Genomic DNA, 19,734 nt, shown 5'->3' with positions numbered 1-19,734 from the left:
ATTTTATGTTTAAATGTAATGAAATAGTAAATTTTGAAGTTCCCTGTAATTCCAGAAGGGAATTCTACCATAAGTGTGATAATAATCCAGTCCTGGACTACTTTAAACCACAAATATTCTCAGTACTATATGCTGACATGAAATAAGGTCTCAAAATGCCTGGGGTAGATCACATCACCCTAAACAAGGGGTTAGTTGGCCTCTGTCCTTATATTTTCCAACAGGGGATACATTATTCACTATATTATCCTATACTCATATAGCACCAAGATATTTACACAGCGCTTTACAAAAACTATCTTTTGCATCAGTCCTGATCCAGCGAAGCATACAACTCGGGTTAACTTTCATCAAGAATCAGTTCACCTGACCATGTTTTTGGGTTATTGTTTAGCAAAAGTCATTTTTACAAGGAAACGTTAAGATTCTTTTTCTGGGTTGGTGTTCCTTTTTGGAAAAAATGCACAGACCTTGTAAACAATCCAAATACTTGACTCTACTATAAGAGTTTGAAGAGGGATGCCTAAAAAACATAAGTAAGACGGCATCATGGTGCTGTGTTATTTTTGTTCTCTAGACCGGTGCATTTTTCTCCTAAAAGGAGAACTTGCGCTGAGAAAAAACGTAGCAATTTCATTCACTGGGGCCTAACATAGTGCACCCCCATTAAATCAGAGTTTCCTTGACCTTTAAGTAAAAGGTCAATATTTAATCCTTTACTATACCATAGCCAATTTATTAGAATAATTTATGCTGCATCACTGATGCAAACTGCTGAGTGCACTGTTTTCTCTGCAGTCAGCTAGTGAACATATGAATTACTAATGCATGTTGTATTTAGGGTGCATGACCAGTTTAAAAACAGAAAAAGCAACATTTTCCCTGTATACATAATATAATCTGGTTCAGGTTTCAGTCAATTTATTATTAAATTAGAAAAATCCACTGCACCTTGATAGTCTTCAGGGTGAAGCTCATAGTCTATGTAGTGCATTAGAAATTTCATCAATATCCTCTTTTCTACCATGGAAAGTTGTTTACTAGCAAATACATCTGCTCTTGAACAAGGTACCTGTCAAAGACAAATATACAGTTGCAAGCAATTTCTTGTTGAACCTGTGGGTCAGGGAACATTTAGTTTTATTTAAAAAAAAAAAAAAAAAAAAACAATTCAGAAAAGATATTGAATTTATATTACAAACTTGCCTATTTTGCTCTTTTGTAGCAAAACCTGCACACCTTTTGCCGATTACGGATCCCCTTTAAGAACAATTCTTCAAATTGCATAACAGGATGATAACAGAGCCAATATGTAAGCTACATCATTACTAATCAATTGTTACTCTGTCCATGGTGTCATGCAAAAGTATTCAGAGCTTTGACCAATTCAGTTATTTTACTTGCCAAATCTTATACTGAAATTGTGTGCTATTATTTTAAAGGTTCAAAATGATTAAATGTGACATGATTTTATGTTAGAAAGAAATATTAAGGGAAAAAAAAACAAAAACTAGAATATGTGTTTTGCATCAATATTCAATCCTACATTTACACTGGTGGAGCAATAGCTGCCAAAGGAGAACATTCTTAAGTCTCTCTATGACCTACATGACATATCAATTACTATGTTGACAGTTAATTTACTTTCTAGTTCTCCAGTCTATGCAGTGTCTAGTTGCAGTTCGCCTCATAATAATACCACACTGCTTGTACAGGTATGGGACCTGTTATCCAGAATGCTCTGGACCAGGGGTTTTCCGGATAAGGGATCGTTCCGTAATTTGGATCACCACAAATTTAAGTCTGCTAAAAATCATTTAAATATTGAATACCCCAATAGGCTTGTTTTTAATAAAAAATTAATAAAGATTAATTATGGCTTAGTTGGGATCAAGTACAAGGTTCCATTTTATTATTACAGAGAAAAATGAAATCATTTTAAAAAATTTGAATTATTTGCTTATAATGGAGCCTATGGGAGATGGCCTTTCCGTAATTTGTAACTTTCTAGATAACTGATTTCCAAATGTAGTCAATTAGGACTCCTAAAGGCAGCCCAGAGTGACTATAAATTAGGTGAACAGTATTTTTGTTACAGACTGATACATACATATTTGTATTAGGGGTGTTATAATATAATATTAAATATGGGCAATGCTTAATGTAGTGGTACTGTCCCTTTATATCATTGCAATAGAAGCAGTGACCCAGTTTCAAAAAGATCTGTTAGATATGTTAGAAATTGCTTAGAGTTCAGGCTAATGGACCTAAAATGATAAAATAATGACAAATACTGCCCCTCCCACTAAAGGAAGTAAAACAGCTGAAATTTAGGTGATTTGACCTTACTTCACAAGAGAAAAAGCTTTAAAAAACAAAATTGCCATAAGGAAAATTAGGGCAACCAACCTGCTCAATTTTGCCATTGTGATAAGTTAAAATCCGGGTGACATTCTTAAACTCAGTGTAACGGCTAACATTTGATTTGATGAGAAGCTCAATTAACAGTCCTCGAGAATACAGAAACTGTTCCAGAAAATATAAACATATACAATAAATTAAATACATGGATGGATTATATGCCTTATAACAAAAATATGCCTTTTAAAATGTGTGTCTTTCTTGCAAGATAATAGCCGGTGCTCATTCTATGTAGTCCAACTTGATTAAAACTGTTGTTTGTAGTGCTAATCTATATCAAGGTTTAAACCTTTCTGTGCTGGATCTTTTGCCCTTCTTCAGCTGTATGTTGCCAAACAACACATAGAGGACATTGAAAATGAAAAAAGAAGCTTAAAATCTACATAGCTGGCACAATGGTACTTATGTTTGCACATATTTTACTTCATGAGGCATGTTAAGGATTAATGCATCTGTACATTACTGTACTTTATTAATAGTATAAATTGAGTGTAACTCTGACCTGCACTCACGGTTACATTTCATGTGCAAAACAGCACATGAAAAGCTGAGAAAAAGCAGAGAAAGTAGATAGATTAAACCAGAAACTATATTTAAAAAAAAATGTTTTGAAACCAATATATGAATTTTATATTATTACATAAGATCAGAAGAAATGTTTGCTTCTTATGTTTGTTACTGAATGGGTAACAAATATAAGGGATATATATATGTCCTGATAATGGTAACATGAAATAAATCCCATCATAATGCAGTAAAAAGCAATTATTATACTAGTGGTTCTAAGCCAGAGATCTAAAATATGAGCTTGCTATGAGTATACATGTGTTATGTTTTGAGAAATGCCTAAGTTTACTTTCCACTGGGGTACATAACCAGATTCCACACTTCCGAATGGCATGAATTTATAGTTTCTTTAATGATTACTTTGATAAAGCTTAGCTGAACCTTTAAAATAAGCGAATGTAAAATTGGTAAGAAGGCTGTTCTGATCTTCCTCTGGTTAGGAGAAAAACATTAGAAACCTCAGATAACTTTTCTCATATCCTTCCTAACCAGAAGAACATCAGAACAGCCTTCTATCTTTCTCCTGACAAGTTGCTCAACAACACCACAGTCAGAAACTGACAAGCAGATGGCACTGTTGTAACAAAAATCATTTATATAAAATGTACATATATCCCTTAATATCTTAGAATAAAAAAAAATGAATGTAAATTTCAAAAATGCTTAGAAAAGCACTCACATCAATTTTACATTCACTTATTTTAAAGGTTTACTTATCCTATAAAGAACACAACGCAAAAACATCCCTCATATGATGCAGAAGGGGCAGATTTAGAAATATTCCAACTGACAACATTTTTTTTCCAGTAAGGAAAGTACTTGACAAACCGATTAATATTTATCAGATAAAGGTACCAAGTTCCACAATGTATTTGACTGCTTTGAGCAGGAAAACACTAACCTGACTAATAGTGAGCTAATCATCACTCAGTTCTAACACCCAAATAAAACGCAAAATAAGGTACAGTTCTTTTATACACTAAAATTGTTCTTGGTTTAAGCCCCAAAAGTAGTTTTTTGCCTAATAAAAGAAAACATAATTCTAAGCAACTTTCAAATATGAATTTATTACAAATTTGCATTGCTTTAAAAGTTATTTGTAAATGTAATTGCTATTGAAAGCAGGATTTTCTAAACTCCTGGTTGTTACTTTTTAAGCAATGTTGCAAAGGTCAGTCTCCTCTAGCAAGACAGGCCTGTTAGTCTGCTGGTTTGTATTACATTGTTTCAACAGTCTGAGCCACCAGGGCAGAGAATAAAAAAGGACAGGCAAATACTGCTTTTAATAGCAATTATATATACAAATAACTCAAAATCAATTACAAATTTTGGTTTCTTTAATAAGGCAAAAACATTATATTCTGGGTTAATTTGTCCTTTAAAATATTCAGAGTCTGATTGAAAACAATAAATGAAAAATTAGTATCTTAAAAGAGTAACCGTGAAATATTTAGAGCTGCGCCTAGAAATTAGTACTAGACTGAAAGAGGCTGGAAGCATGAAAACTGCATCAGGATACAGAGCTCACATATCCTAACACTAAACATAACGTCACTATTTTTCCAACTACAGCAGTATACAGTGGATATAAAAAGTCTACACACCCCTGATAAAATGTCAGGTTCCTGTGCTGTACAAAAATGAGACTAGGATAAATCATTTCAGAACTTTTTCCACATTTAATGTGACCTATAAAGTGTACCACTCAATTGAAAAACAAACTGAAATCTTTTAGGTGGAGGGAAGAAAACCAAAAAAAACTAAAATAATGTGGTTGCATAAGTGTGCACACCCTTAAACTAATACTTAGTTGAAGCACCTTTTGATTTTATTACAGCACTCAGCCTTTTTGGGTATGAGTCTATCAGCATGACACATTTTGACTTTGCAAGATTTGCCCACTTTTCTTTGCAGAAACGCTCCAAATCTGTCAGATTGTGAGGGCATCTCCTGTGCACAGCCCTCTTCAGATCACCCCACAGATTTTCAATCGGATTCAGGTCTGGGCTCTGGCTGGGCCATTCCAAACCTTTAATCTTCTTCTGGTGAAGCCATTCCGTTGTTGATTTGGATGTATGCTTTGGGTCGTTGTCATGCTGAAAGATGAAGTTCCTCCTCATGTTCAGCTTTCTAGCAGAAGCCTGAAGGTTTTGTGCCAATACTGACTGGTATTTGGAACTGTTCATAATTCCCTCTTAACTAAGGCCCCAGTTCCAGCTGAAGAAAAAAGTCCCAAAGCATGATGCTTCACTGTGGGTATGGTGTTCTTTTGGTGATGTGCAGTATTGTTTTTGCGCCAAACATATTTTTTGGAATTATGGCCAACAAGTTCAACCTTGGTTTCATCAGACCAAACCACCTTTTCCCACATGCTTTTGGGAGACTTCAGATGTGTTTTTGCAAAATGTAGCCTGGCTTGGATGTTTTTCTTCATAAGAAAAGGCTTTCGTCTTGCCACTCTACCCCATAGCCCAGACATGAGAAGAATATGGGAGATTGTTGTCACATGTACCACACGGCCAGTACTTGCCAGATATTCCTGTAGCTCCTTTAATGTTGCTGTAGGCCTCTTGGTAGCCTCCCTGACCAGTTTTATTCTCATCAATTTTGGAGGGACGTCCAGTTCTTGGTAATGTCACTGTTGTGCCATATTTTCTCCACTTGACAATGACTGTCTTCACTGTGTTCCATGGTATATCTAATGCCTTGGAAATTCTTTTGTACCCTTCTCCTGACTGATATCTTTTAAGAAAGAGATCCCTCTGATGCTTTGGAAGCTCTCTGTGGACCATGGCTTTTGCTGTGTGATGCGACTAAAAAAATGTCAGGAAAGACCAACTAGAGCAGCTGAACTTTATTTGGGGTTAATCAGAGGCACTTTAAATGATGGCAGGTGTATGCTGACTCCTATTTAACATGATTTTGAATGTGATTGCTTAATTCTGAACACAGTTACATCCCCAGTTAAAAGAGGGTGTGCACACTTATGCAACCACATTATTTTAGTTTTTTTGGTTTTCTTCCCTCCACCTAAATGATTTCAGTTTGTTTTTCAATTGAGTGGTACAGTTTATAGGTCACACTAAAGGTGGAAAAAGTTCTGAAATGATTTATCTTTGTCTCATTTTTGTACAGCACAGGAACCTGACATTTTATCAGGTTCCTGTGTAGACTTTTTATATCCACTGTATGCACAAAAGTAAAAAGTAGCACAAGGTAAGCAAAAATTGTGTACAACTAGGTTAATGTGGTCCCACCTTTGACACTAAATCAACATTAAATCTTCTTCCTTCTTTCACAATCTGGGAATAGGTAATGGTTTTAGGCGAGTCCTGCTGGATGGCCTGGGTTAGGGATGGTTCCACCTCTACTATGGTACCAGTCTCCAGAGTAGAATCTGCTGACCTTTGGTCACTATTGGTTGCCTCTTCCAAATCACTTCTTCCTTCAGGACTGTCATTTTGTTCTGTTGATGTGTGATTTTTACTAATATCTATAGAGGAGTTTTCTTGACCATCTGAACTGGTAACAGTGGTTAGTAGTGCAGAGTTTATGTTAAGTGCTCCGGCTTCTTCTACAGCTTCTCCATCTTCAGTACTAGGAAAAAGAATAATGGTGAAAATAAGAGAATGAGATTTTTTTTTCTGGACAGTCTTCCTATAGGAGTAATGTGTTATTTTAGCATAGGATAAAACCCTTTTTTGTTTTCTATCATTTATTTAATAATGTTTAAATACATGCCAACTACGCAATACTAGAACATTTGTCAATTGGGAGTACATTATTAACTATTTAATGTCTGTAATACAGGCTAGTGCAACTTTTAGAGGTTTGTTATCAGTTGCAGAATATCTTAGCAATCAGGTTTTTAGAATATCATAAAAAAAGACATGTTATCACAAACATCTAGAAAGTTTAGCCCTTTCACATCGCTAAAAGTGAGTGCATTTTGCATGATCATATAAAATAAATGACTTATGTAAGTTAGACAAATGGGCAACAGTCTGCCAACTTTAATTTCTGGCGCCTACACAATATGTTACACAATGATAACACTCCACTGATGCCAGCTTCAGTAGGAGAACAGAAAAATGATTCTTCTGGAATGTGTTCCTTATGTTCGTTGTATGACTGTGCAGTATGACACTTTCCACTTCTCAGCTGTCTGACACTGCTTTTAAATGTGTCCAGAGCAAATGATTTTTCTGCCTCATCTATCTGTCCTCAGAAACTCAATTATGCGTTTGATTTGCAGGAAGCAGGAGAGACTAATCACAATGATAAATAGCAAAAGGGGGAGAAATCTTTTAGAAAAAGACATTTCTTCTCAATTCATATCTATATTATCAGATAAAAAAAAAAGTAGTAAGGATCATTAATATTAATCTTTACTACTAGATATAATTATTAGGGAAAAAAAAGATTTTATGCGAAAATAACCCATTAAACATAATTAAGTGGATGAAACTTCTTCGTCTTAGCTGGCTGATTCATAAGTAATGCAAATATTACATTTTATCTCATTTAAAGGTGATATGAACATTCTTTTTAAACTGTTCCAAGAACACTCAATGAGCCCATCAATTGAAGAGCTATTCCACGCAGCCCAAGGGACTTTCCTTCTTTAACAGTAAACAACCCCCTCCATCTTGCTAATTTATGAGACAAGAAGGTTTAACTTTTAAGTAAAAAATAGAAACTAAAAAATTCTAAAAGAAGTGCTAATTTTCTATTTATTTTCCAGTAAAGATAGTATAGATAGATCAGTTACTGCATGCACTCATTCTTATGCATTTTTTTTGCATTTCTTCTGTATAAAAACAATGATATATAAAGTAGTTATTGATAAAAATCTCCATCAACTGCCCTCCCTTATATTGTTGCTCATAGAGAAATGAAGCCCTAATGAGAGTGCTTACACATAGGTGTTTACTGGAGTGTTTGAGACAGAGGTGTGAGTGCACTTACAATGGAATCATTTAGCTGATGCATTTATTTTCTCTGGTAGTACTTATAAGCATTTAGAATTGTATTTTATGGCATTTGTGGGTTTTTAAATGCCACGTGCTACATTTTCTTAAGCTTGAAGCGGGTAGAATAAAAGGTTGTTATGGAACTGACAAAAAAAGATATAAATGCAATATTATATGTTTTTATGCTCTCAGCATGCGTTTCTATACACATACAAAAACACCCATGTGCAAGAGCCCTTATTGAGAATCAAATTGAAAAATCCCCCAGGTGCCATTTTCATGAGATTCCCTGAAATGGGTGGGGCAGTATCAGGTGGTTTGATGACATTTTTATACTGGCCCACAGCCCAAAATGAGTTTGTTTGCCACTGGTCTAAAGGGTGGTAGTTACCATTCTAGTAGCCTTGGCAGGTGCATTCATCATACGATTTAATGATTAAAGTCATTAGTTCAGAGCTCTTTCTCATCTCAAGGCTGCCAATTCTTCAAGTGCAAGTGTGCTGCACCTACTGACGCTGGGCACGAAGGGAAGCCTGGAGCTACCGTCTGGTCAGGAGATAGCAGTAACTCAGGGTTCCCCTGCATCAATAAGCGCAGCAGTGCATGATTCAGAAAGGAAGGCAGGAAGTACTGAGTGGAACCAAATGCAAGGAGTGCATTATGGCGCAAGTACCTTTAATGAAAGGGATTTTATGCACAAATGACTGGGAAATTGCAGGGACCGTGGCTGCACTTGGGGCCGTAAATAAGCCCTTAAATCTAAACTCTTGCTGCATTTTAGAATGCCTTCAACAGGAGATCAGAAACAGATTTCTGTTCTGCAGAAATTATAAAAACAATACATGCTAAAACTGATGGTTTCCAAAGTTTATCAGGAAAAACAATTCCAAATATTCTTACCTTTGTAAATTTATACTAACAGTGGAAATAAAGCAAACAAACAGTTTTTGTGTGTGCTAATTCATTCAGTTGGATTAAATTAGTGTTAACACAGAGATGTTTGTTTCTGTGTGTATTTTTGTTTCGGGTAATGCTGTCAGGTTAATGCTGATTTCTGTTTGATAACTTGCTTCATGCACGTTTTTCTGCTGAATAAGCTCTCAGAGATTTGAGCTTGGCCTTCTGCCTCATTGCACCATCCCTTTTTTGGGTAAATAACTAGTGATGTGCAACAGGAAAAATATATAAAAATAGAACTCTTGATTTCTATCATCACTGAATTTTTATTACAGCTTGGGTAGGCTAAGCCTCCTCAAACCTGCCTGACACTTCAAAAAACAAATTGCTGCTCCCTTACTAACTGCTGATGTGAAGTCTGTCTCCAGATGGGGTATATATGTGGTGGGACAGTTACTGCATGCCTGCTAACTTAAAACATGCATGACAACAGGTAACTATCTTTTATGTCTAATAAGGATTAGGTGATGCTTCTTTTCACCCTTAAAGGAGAAGGAAAGGAAAAGTCACTTGGGGGGGCCAAAATGTTAGGCACCCCCGGGCTGGTGACCCTGTACGGAGAGAACAGCACCAGCCCGGGGTAGCTGCAGCGCTTCCTTCTTTCGGGTGCGCACGCAGTAGAGTGAAAAAGCCAAACTCTAACAGAGAGAAGTTGGCTTTTCACTCCTACTACGCATGCGTGCGTCGTTTAGTCCTTAGAAAACGAAGCAGGAAGGAGGGAGCCCTGCGCTACAGGTACCCCAGGCTGGTGCTGTTTTCTCCTAACAGGGGCACCAGCCCGGGGTACAAAGTAAGCGATTAAAGTCAGTTGGGGGTGCCTAACATTTTGGCACCCCCCAAGTGACTTTGCCTTTCCTTGTCCTTTAAGGGTGATGGCAACCAGGGAGAATAGTTGCCCATGATAAATCTTCAATACCTGAATGCTTTTCCCAAAATGCTTTACCGCAACCAAAAATGTAGCTGACTGGAAACGTTCAAAAAGTACAGTGGCTTGCAAAAGTATTCGGCCCCCTTGAACTTTTCCACATTTTGTCACATTACAGCCACAAACATGAATCAATTTTATTGGAATTCCACGTGAAAGACCAATACAAAGTGGTGTACACGTGAGAAGTGGAACGAAAATCATACATGATTTCAAACATTTTTTACAAATAAATAACTGCAAAGTGGGGTGTGAGTAATTATTCAGCCCCCTGAGTCAATACTTTGTAGAACCACCTTTTGCTGCAATTACAGCTGCCAGTCTATTAGGATATGTCTCTACCAGCTTTGCAAATCTAGAGACTGAAATCCTTGCCCATTCTTCTTTGCAAAACAGCTCCAGCTCAGTCAGATTAGATGGACAGCGTTTGTGAACAGCAGTTTTCAGATCTTGCCACAGATTCTCGATTGGATTTAGATCTGGACTTTGACTGGGCCATTCTAACACATGGATATGTTTTGTTTTAAACCATTCCATTGTTGCCCTGGCTTTATGTTTAGGGTCATTGTCCTGCTGGAAGGTGAACCTCCGCCCCAGTCTCAAGTCTTTTGCAGACTCCAAGAGGTTTTCTTCCAAGATTGCACTGTATTTGGCTCCATCCATCTTCCCATCAACTCTGACCAGCTTCCCTGTCCCTGCTGAAGAGAAGCACCCCCAGAGCATGATGCTGCCACCACCATATTTGACAGTGGGGATGGTGTGTTCAGAGTGATCTGCAGTGTTAGTTTTCCGCCGCATTTTGGCCAAAAAGTTCCATTTTGGTCTCATCTGACCAGAGCACCTTCTTCCACATGTTTGCTGTGTCCCCCACATGGCTTGTGGCAAACTGCAAACGGGACTTCTTATGGTTTTCTGTTAACAATGGCTTTCTTCTTGCCACTCTTCCAAAAAGGCCAACTTTGTGCAGTGCACGACTAATAGTTGTCCTATGGACAGATTCCCCCACCTGAGCTGTAGATCTCTGCAGTTCATCCAGAGTCACCATGGGCCTCTTGGCTGCATTTCTGATCAGCGCTCTCCTTGTTCGGCCTGTAAGTTTAGGTGGACGGCCTTGTCTTGGTAGGTTTACAGTTGTGCCATACTCCTTCCATTTCTGAATGATTGCTTGAACAGTGCTCCGTGGGATGTTCAAGGCTTTGGAAATCTTTTTGTAGCCTAAGCCTGCTTTATAACTTTATCCCTGACCTGGTCAGGTGTGTTCTTTGGACTTCATGGTGTTGTTGCTCCCAATATTCTCTTAGACAACCTCTGAGGCCGTCACAGAGCAGCTGTATTTGTACTGACATTAGATTACACACAGGTGCACTCTATTTAGTCATTAGCACTCATCAGGCAATGTCTATGGGCAACTGACTGCACTCAGACCAAAGGGGCTGAATAATTACGCACACCCCACTTTGCAGTTATTTATTTGTAAAAAATGTTTGGAATCATGTATGATTTTCGTTCCACTTCTCACGTGTACGCCACTTTGTATTGGTCTTTCACGTGGAATTCCAAAAAAATTGATTCATGTTTTGTGGCTGTAATGTGACAAAATGTGGAAAAGTTCAAGGGGGCCGAATACTTTTGCAAGCCACTGTATGTGAACAACAAATTAAAATTATATCAAGACTACATAACTGCATGATTGATCAAACACTCCAGGTCACAGTGCCCTAAAAGGGACAACATTTGCAAACATACTGCAGTGACAAACTGAAGTTGTCAAAAAAATATCCCACAAATAAATAATTAAAAATAAAAAAAAGCAAATAAAAAGATCACATGAACATGGAAAATACCTACATAGTTTGAGAATTGTGCCATTAAGAATCAGGTTGAGTATCAGCCATTTAAGAGGACACTTGAGGGCTCTGCCAGCATATGGAACCCCATGGCACCATGGCAGGCACTTTTGCACAAAGACTTCAACTATTAGTTTCATCATGCAGATATGTTTCCTTATGCAAAGGCACAGCATCTTCACCAGTAGCAAATATGACCAATAAAACCGTACAAGTGATTGAGTGTTTACATTAAAGAAACAAATATTTATTTATAGTGTGTGTCTAAGGCTTGTATCTGGACTATGTGCTTTATGTGGAACAGTCATAATATTTATGATCAAATTTACTCAAGGACTATCAAGGCGCAATGCTGGAGAAGAATATTACAGAATATAAACAACACCTGTTACTTTTCACATTGTTTCAAAGTACCAATAAATATAGATGTTCTGTATTTTATTCAAATGTCACTTAACAATGTGTGTTATTTAAACAGCAAAGGAGGCTCCCTTTGGGAGATATTTTTAGGGTAAAATGATTCCATCTCACACTGCAATTGCAGATAATAATACCGCACAATATACTGAGAAAATCACAGATTTCCATGGTTGGAAATAAGAAATTGAATAGACAAGACTGCTGACAGGATCAGAGAATGGGATTTTTTTAACAATACAGTGTAATAATACAGCTTTTTATCATTTACATATTTATGCACTAAGTCCAAGGTTTGCATTTGTCATGTTTTCAACACAGCACAGCGGTGCCTCCATAGCTTGCATGTTAATGGAGAGCCATGTTGGTCATACCTTTGCCAAAAAGTTTTTATGGTTAAGTAGCTATATGTCTTGGCATCTAAAGGGGTTTAAAATATCCCACCCCATACTAAATCATAAACATTTTAAAAATTACTCTTTCATGTACTTTTTGCATAATTCTGCTTAGTGCAGGGAAATAAACAAACTATGGGTGTATGTAAGGGAGTTTGTAAGCCTTTTTTTGTGACTGTGTCCTCTCATTAATTGCTCATTCGGTTCTGGAAACATCAAACAAACCCCATCCCCTACAGCTATACAATGGTGCAAGTTAAAGTATTTAGGGAATATTGTTATAGGAAAACATATTTCAGTTAATAGAGCTTCTCCAGCAGAATCCTGTATTGAAATCCTTTTTTACAAAAGGGCAAACAGATTTTTTGTTATATTTAATTCTAAAATGTTACATGGGGCTAGCCATATTCTTCATTTCCCAGGGTGCTAAAGCCATGTGACCTGTGCTCTGATAAGTCACACTTTACAGGTGAGCTGCAAGTTGGAGTGATATCACCCCACTCCCAGCAGCTGATCAGCAGAATAATGGGAAGGGACCAAGATAGTTCCCAGTAGATATCAGAATTTCACTCAATAGTAAGAAATCCTAATCTGCCTTGGGACTCCTCCAGTTACATGGGAGTAGGATAAACAATAGTCATTTGAAGAAAGGCGATACGGCGATGCAGGGGAAGTATCGGGGGAAGCAGCCACCATGCGGCGATCGATTGATCGAGTCTAGCCTTGCTTCTGTATAGGAGGGAGTCAGGCTAGACTAGATCAAGTATAAAAAACATAAAAAATGACAGTAACCCTTTAATGTCACACTATGACACAGCATTTGCAAGAAATAATAAATTATGAGTGGAAAGCCATAAGAAGTGTGAATACCTTGACTTAACTATTTACAAAAACACTCAGGGTAAAATATTCATGTGATATTCATAGTATTTTAAACAGTGCAATTCCTTTAAAAAAATAACATCACATCAGAGGGCAAACAGCCATTTCTAATAAAAGTGGGACAACATTTTGGTGTAAAATGCATGAACATGAGATATAAAATATCCAGGAAACGCACCCACAAATACTTTGTGCCTATTTTTACTTAAGAAATATATTTTGTTTTTATTTCTTGCACAAAACAATGAAAACACTTTCACTTTCTGTCTGCCAAGCTGAGCATGGAAAAGACCTCTGTATAATGAGCTGCTCCTTATCTCAAAGCTTCACAAAGACTGCAACTAAGGGTTTTTCAATGTAAGTCTGATTTATTGTGCTTTTTATAGTAAATGTGAATATAGGCCTATACTGTTGATGTAAAAAGTTTGTTCATATTATTTGTGCATTCACTATTGCACATAAATAGGCCAGTTCAAAGCAAACTGCTGACTGATTTTTTTTTTTTCTTCAAATCTTCATATTTTTATATTTTGTGACTTTTAAATGACTTGGCTTTTTGTTCAGCAGTTTAGAATGTCTGTAGCAAGGGTTAACTGAACCCTAGCAACGAGTTGGTTAAACTTAAATGAGTAGTAGAAAAATAAGGTGAACTACCCCTTTAATAAATTAGTACCACCCCCTGCTATTGCAGTTAAATAAGATTAAACTGAAATCAGTCAGAAAGAATGCAGTAAGACATCTTTTACCTGGAGTAACAGAAGACCTCAATGTTCTGAATAGTTTGGTTTCTCTTGTTGAATGGAATTATTTCTTCATTGTCTAAGGCTTGACCCTTACATGCTGCAGCTAATTCAGTGTTCAGTTCTTGCTGGGAAGCAATCACAAAAAGGTCTTTCTCAATTAGCAATTGTGGTAGAGGTCAGAATTATACACAGTACTTAATGCAAGGTAAAATACAATAGCAGAGTCGAGTTGTCATTGCTGAGCAAACATACTAAGGTGCCATAAATAACCAGCAATTTACCTTACAGTTTTCAATCCAGGTCTGTAACCCTGAAAATGTAAAGCTGGCCCAATTCCCACCATAGTAATTCCTCCTGGAAAAAAATAACAGGGTGTTAAAAGGATCTCATAAAAATGCACTTTGCTATTAATTCCAAACTGTCAAACAGTGTTAGTTACAACAAAGATTTGTATGAAAAAAGTACAAAGGAATTATAAATTTAAAGAGAAAAGAATTACTTAAAATGAATCACTCAACCAAGTTTAGATTAATGGTTATGATTCTTGGCCTGATAGTAGCATAGGTATATTTCTCAGTGTGTCTCAGTTTGCCTGTACCTAAATGTTAGAGAAGGAATTATATGAGTGAAAACATAGGATCATTTACTGAATTTAAAGGGACAGCAGTGCTCCTTATCCCAAGACACAAAACATGATGTTTCTCTATGAAGCATGTTGTTGATCAAAAACTTTTTAAGTTCACCTCTCTCTCGACGATCCAACATTTAAGTCAGGGCCCCCCTTAGCTGATGAAATGAGTACATATAAAAGATATTATAAATGCATAAGTCAGTTAGTCAGTCAGTCACAGTTTCAAGAGTATCAAGGACAGCAAATATATATTCATGTCAAATCTCACCCCAACTGACCTTTGAGCTAAGCTTTCAGGCGTATCTAGAAAAGTCACTGCAAGTGCTCCAAGCCATCCGAACTGGAATCCCACTGTTTGGGAACCACTGTTATGGAGGCTGTACTCTGCTTTGAGGTTATTGGGAGCAACACATGGACATAGCATAAAGAGATGGAGGGTGATGTATGCCAATTGCATATGCACCATAATCCTACAGTTCTGTATGTCTAGTCATTCTGATAAAGTGAGCTCCAGGCCAAACAATGCAATAGACTGGAATGACTGAAAAACTGAAACGCATACCACTGTACCTTCTGTCAAAGGTGGCATATTAAACAATTTCATAGATGAATAATTTTTTCCTTGAAACCTTCTTTCAGACAACACAAACCCTTGGTAATTTTGATAGCTTCATAATGGCCTAGGAGGTAGGTTTAACATTATGTAAAAAGGAAAACCATTATTAATAATAATAATTAAAACAAAATATGTTAATTTATGTCTATTAAATTTAAATTTTTCCTCCTGAGGGTAAACATAACCTTAAAGCAGTGATTGCCGACAGACAGCCCTTCTGTATTGAGCTGCAGTACCATGCTAGCTGCACAAATTAATATCTGGGTATGTTTCTTTTACTAAAAATATTGTAATGCACCATCCTCACCAATATAATTTAAGGCAAAGCTCTTCTGCATAGTCAGGGGCCACATTAAAGTTTTACAGCTCAATCATTTAAGAGGTAATGATGGGCAAAAATTACATTACATTGGGAATGATACATTGCTTTTGTCATTTGCCCATAATGAAAAACTGGACATTGAATGTTATCACTGACCCCTAACCTCTAAGCTTTAGATAGGGGGTGCAGAGGTCAATAGCCTAAAAGGGGTAATCTACTGACCTCTCTTTCTTTCCATTCTTATAACATCCTATGAATACTCCATTATGACCCCAGGATACGGTGATTTTAATGAAAACCTTGCTCCCAGCTCAGTAAATTGGTGCCCACACCCCAACATACTTATAGATTAGGTAGGTATTTATATTAAACCTATATTAATTGCATTTACAATCTTTTGCCCATGTTCTTTTTTTTTTAAGTAAATCTACAAACAAAAGAAGTAATGTTTAAACAACTTCACACAGTCAAGAATAACAGTAGTCACTAATGAAAAGAAGCAAAATGCAAAAAAAAACCCAAAAAACACTATCTATTTGCTTTGAAAATGGAAATTCTTCTATAAGTCACACACAATGAAAGCTACGAGTTCAAAGGAATTTGCTGACCAAATGAACAAATTACTGTGGGAACTAGATTAATAGGAAATAATAATACACAATCAAATTCCCTCCATGAGTTTTCTGTTAACTGCACTGAATATGACTGCGTGCAGACCTAGACATTTTGAATTGCAAATTACTTTTCTAAATCACTTAATGTCTATCCTTGAAATTTCACATGTCAACATCTCATTAATATCTACGGCAAATGTGGCTTTGTGAAAAGAACCACAGACTACATTTATTGAGACAGATAGCTGGCACAGAGAGATGGGCCTCCTTCAATTACAATTTGGCAGTAGCTAACTTTAGTTTCAAATCAGTCTGTAGGAATTTATGACAGCCAGGCAATCATGTTCCTATTTTGAATAAGATTAGCTGCTGCTGATGGCAAGACTCGAATGGTACACATAAATCAACACAGGTACCACTCAGTGCTTCATAATTGACCACTTCACTTCTAGATACTTTAGAAAAGATCTAAATGTAGCCTCGTTATCAATACCACATATGTACACAGACATTAATTACACGACTGTGGAGTTATAAAAAGTGTTACAAGAAAACAAGAGTTCAACCAAACATTGTTAAAGATGTTTAAACTCTTATATAATATAAAAGTCCCAGCATAAGGCTAATGCCAGACAGGACTGATTATCGGCCTGCAGATAAGCATAGGCCGAGGATCAGCCCCCAGGCTGGCATCAACCTTACCCTGTGCCTGCACCCGGAGCCATTGTGCTTGTTGTGTGCAGGTGATTTTGGCACCAAAATTCACTCCGTGTGCCAGCACCCGGGCCGATGCAATGGCTCTGGATGCAGGCACAGGGAAAGGTTGATGGTAACGTAGAGACTGATTCTCTGCCTATATCTATCTGCAGGCCGAGAATCAGCCCTGTCTGGCATTAGCTCAAATGTTGAGTGATCTATAGGGGGAGCAATTATTTGCTGTCTTAGAGATTTCTAAACTATGAAAGACAGATACAGCTGTGATTTTATATATCCTTGTCCTTGTTATGAGCTATGAGAGCTTACCAAAGAGATTGTGGTCCTTAGTAATAAAGAGAACTTTGAGCTTGCATTGCTAAAACAATCCTAAAATAATTACAGTGCAAGCAAATAAATTCTGCCAGTTTAAAACTGACTATTATAAAAAATGAATGACAACTGAGCTGAAGATGAAAACAAAGTTGAAAAAAATAACATAAGCAACTGAGGCCACCAAAAAAAAAAGTAAAAGATGCTTTTTCAATAACCAAAACAAATTCCCACATTTACCTCAGACAAAAATAATAAGTAACTAATCCAAATCATATTTTTTGTGTGTAGTATGATGGCTGTATATTTATATGAAAAACCATATTAATTTTAATCATCAAAAGTTCCATACTGTATTTTGCCCACTGCGTGGGAAATAGCAAATAAGCCCTATTGCCTCTTTATGTAACAGCAGTTAAGCACAAAGCTACATTTACTTACGCATCTATATGAAGAACCCGTTGTCCAATTCTGGTGCATGCAGCAGCAATGATGGACTCGGGTAGGCCTAAGAAATATAAAAAAACAAAGTCTCTATTAAATATTGTTTAAATACAAAAAGCAAAAAGCATGTATCACATACTATCAAGTAGTGATAAATAGCACTTCAGTTGCAAAAGTGTCAAGTAAAAAAAAGTAGAATGTTTGGTAGGCATTACTGGACAGTAATGTCTCTGTTGAAACTGGAGTACCTTTCCGTTATTCAACTGGTTATATACAAACCGTGTCTTAAGTCTATGCTTAGTTAAAAAAAAGGATAACTAAAATAATGTATTTTATGTGGGTGAGTTTATGTATGTATATATAATGCAACTTATGTCACAAGAAGCTGTGGAGAAAGGACGTCTCTGGTCTGAAGAGCTTACAATCTAAAGCATATAAAATTCATCATTGGTATTTGCAACTATTTTTGTAATGACACGGGCTGTTTATGGCCCATTAAAGGAACAGTAACACCAAAAAATGAAAGTGTATAAAAGTAACTAAAATATAATGTGCTGCTGCCCTGCACTGGTAAAAGTTGTGTGTTTACTTCAGAAAGTCTACTATAATTTATATAAATAAGCTGTTTATGTAGCCATGGAGGCAGCCATTCAAAGGAGAAAAGGCACAGGCACATAGCAGATAACAGATAAAACACTATTGTATTCTACAGAACTTATCTGTTATCTGCTATGTAACCTGTGCCTTGTCTCCTTTTTTCCAGCTTGAATGGCTGCCCCCATGGCTACACAGCAGCTTATTATATAAATTATAGTAGTGTTACTGTAGCAAACACACCAGTTTTACCAGTGCAGGGCAACAATGCATTATATTTTTATTACTTTAAAGCTCTTTAATTTTTTGGTGTTACTGTTCCTTTAAGGACATGTAAAAATGTGGCAAAAATAATAATGATCCACTGCTTTCTGTCTTGATTTAAGTGTTGACCAACAGACATGCCATCTGTTTGTCAGGATGCCATGTCTGTCAGTGAACCATAAATTTAGGGTGCAAGGCACCTGACTGATATAACTGCTCCTTTAAATGTAAAAGGTACAGTTGATGGCTAGTCAGAACACAAGCTTGAGTAGATAGCTGTTGGAAAATTCTTGGTTAATAAAATATCACAACCAAATGTCCTGTCTTTAGCCACTCAATTATACTCCCTGCTAGCTTCATGTAAGGGAATTAAAGCACAATAAGATGACTCTGAGAGGAAATAAAGCCATCCAGCAAGGGGCAATAACAGAAAAGCTTGCAGTAAATCATGGCTTCTCAACTGGGTGGATAAGGATATTGCCTAACTTGGCCCTTTTTAATTCAAATGTTGAAAGGTGTAGAGAAGGAAGTAGGACTAACCTATACTCCGGATTTGGGATCAACTTCAGTTGTTTGCAGTCTTAAACACTTACAAGTATGTGATAAAATCCAACAAATGGGAAATAACCCTACATTCATAACTATTGGCTCTTGGAGTTCAATTAACAAGATAAACAATAAAATCAAATATATTTGTCAGAACCTAATGCTAAACCAAAGATGACAATTTATGTGTATATATCCGTTATCTTATTATTGAGGGGGATATAAAACCAAATGTTCAGCAGCTAAAGAGGCCAGAAAGTGCGATAAACACTGCTTGCATGCGGGCTGTTGCTTAAAGATGACATTTTTTTTTTAAACAAGATTTTGAATTGATTGAAATGTTGAAATTTGTCCTCCCTTTCCACACCTACCTGCCAAAGACTGGGAATGAAATCACAACCATCACACACTCTGCTTTCAAATCCTGACAAGTATTTCCCAAACTGTGAAATGATCTACTGTATATGTTACATGACAGGAATCTACCCAGAACAACCCCCTTAACTTGCTTTGGTGAAGAAAGCTGATAGCAGAATCCCACTGTCGAGGA

General features: G+C 36.7%; 1 protein-coding gene across 1 annotated transcript in view; it reads right to left on the bottom strand.

Annotated features, from left to right (window-relative positions):
- chm (choroideremia (Rab escort protein 1)) overlaps window positions 1-19,734 on the bottom strand; it is an 82,151-nt gene that overhangs the window by 48,596 nt on the left and 13,821 nt on the right. Inside the window, exons 2-7 of the mRNA XM_002938547.5 lie at window positions 17,778-17,844; window positions 14,409-14,481; window positions 14,131-14,252; window positions 6,246-6,585; window positions 2,410-2,526; window positions 952-1,072 (exon numbers count right to left, since the gene is read on the bottom strand). Of these exons, the coding sequence (XP_002938593.1) occupies window positions 952-1,072; window positions 2,410-2,526; window positions 6,246-6,585; window positions 14,131-14,252; window positions 14,409-14,481; window positions 17,778-17,844 (840 nt within the window). The remainder of the gene's footprint in view (window positions 1-951; window positions 1,073-2,409; window positions 2,527-6,245; window positions 6,586-14,130; window positions 14,253-14,408; window positions 14,482-17,777; window positions 17,845-19,734) is intronic.

Source organism: Xenopus tropicalis, chromosome 8, assembly GCF_000004195.4.
Source record: "Xenopus tropicalis strain Nigerian chromosome 8, UCB_Xtro_10.0, whole genome shotgun sequence".
In the NCBI taxonomy this organism is placed as follows: domain Eukaryota; kingdom Metazoa; phylum Chordata; class Amphibia; order Anura; family Pipidae; genus Xenopus; species Xenopus tropicalis.
This window is presented reverse-complemented; position numbering and strand designations above follow the sequence as displayed.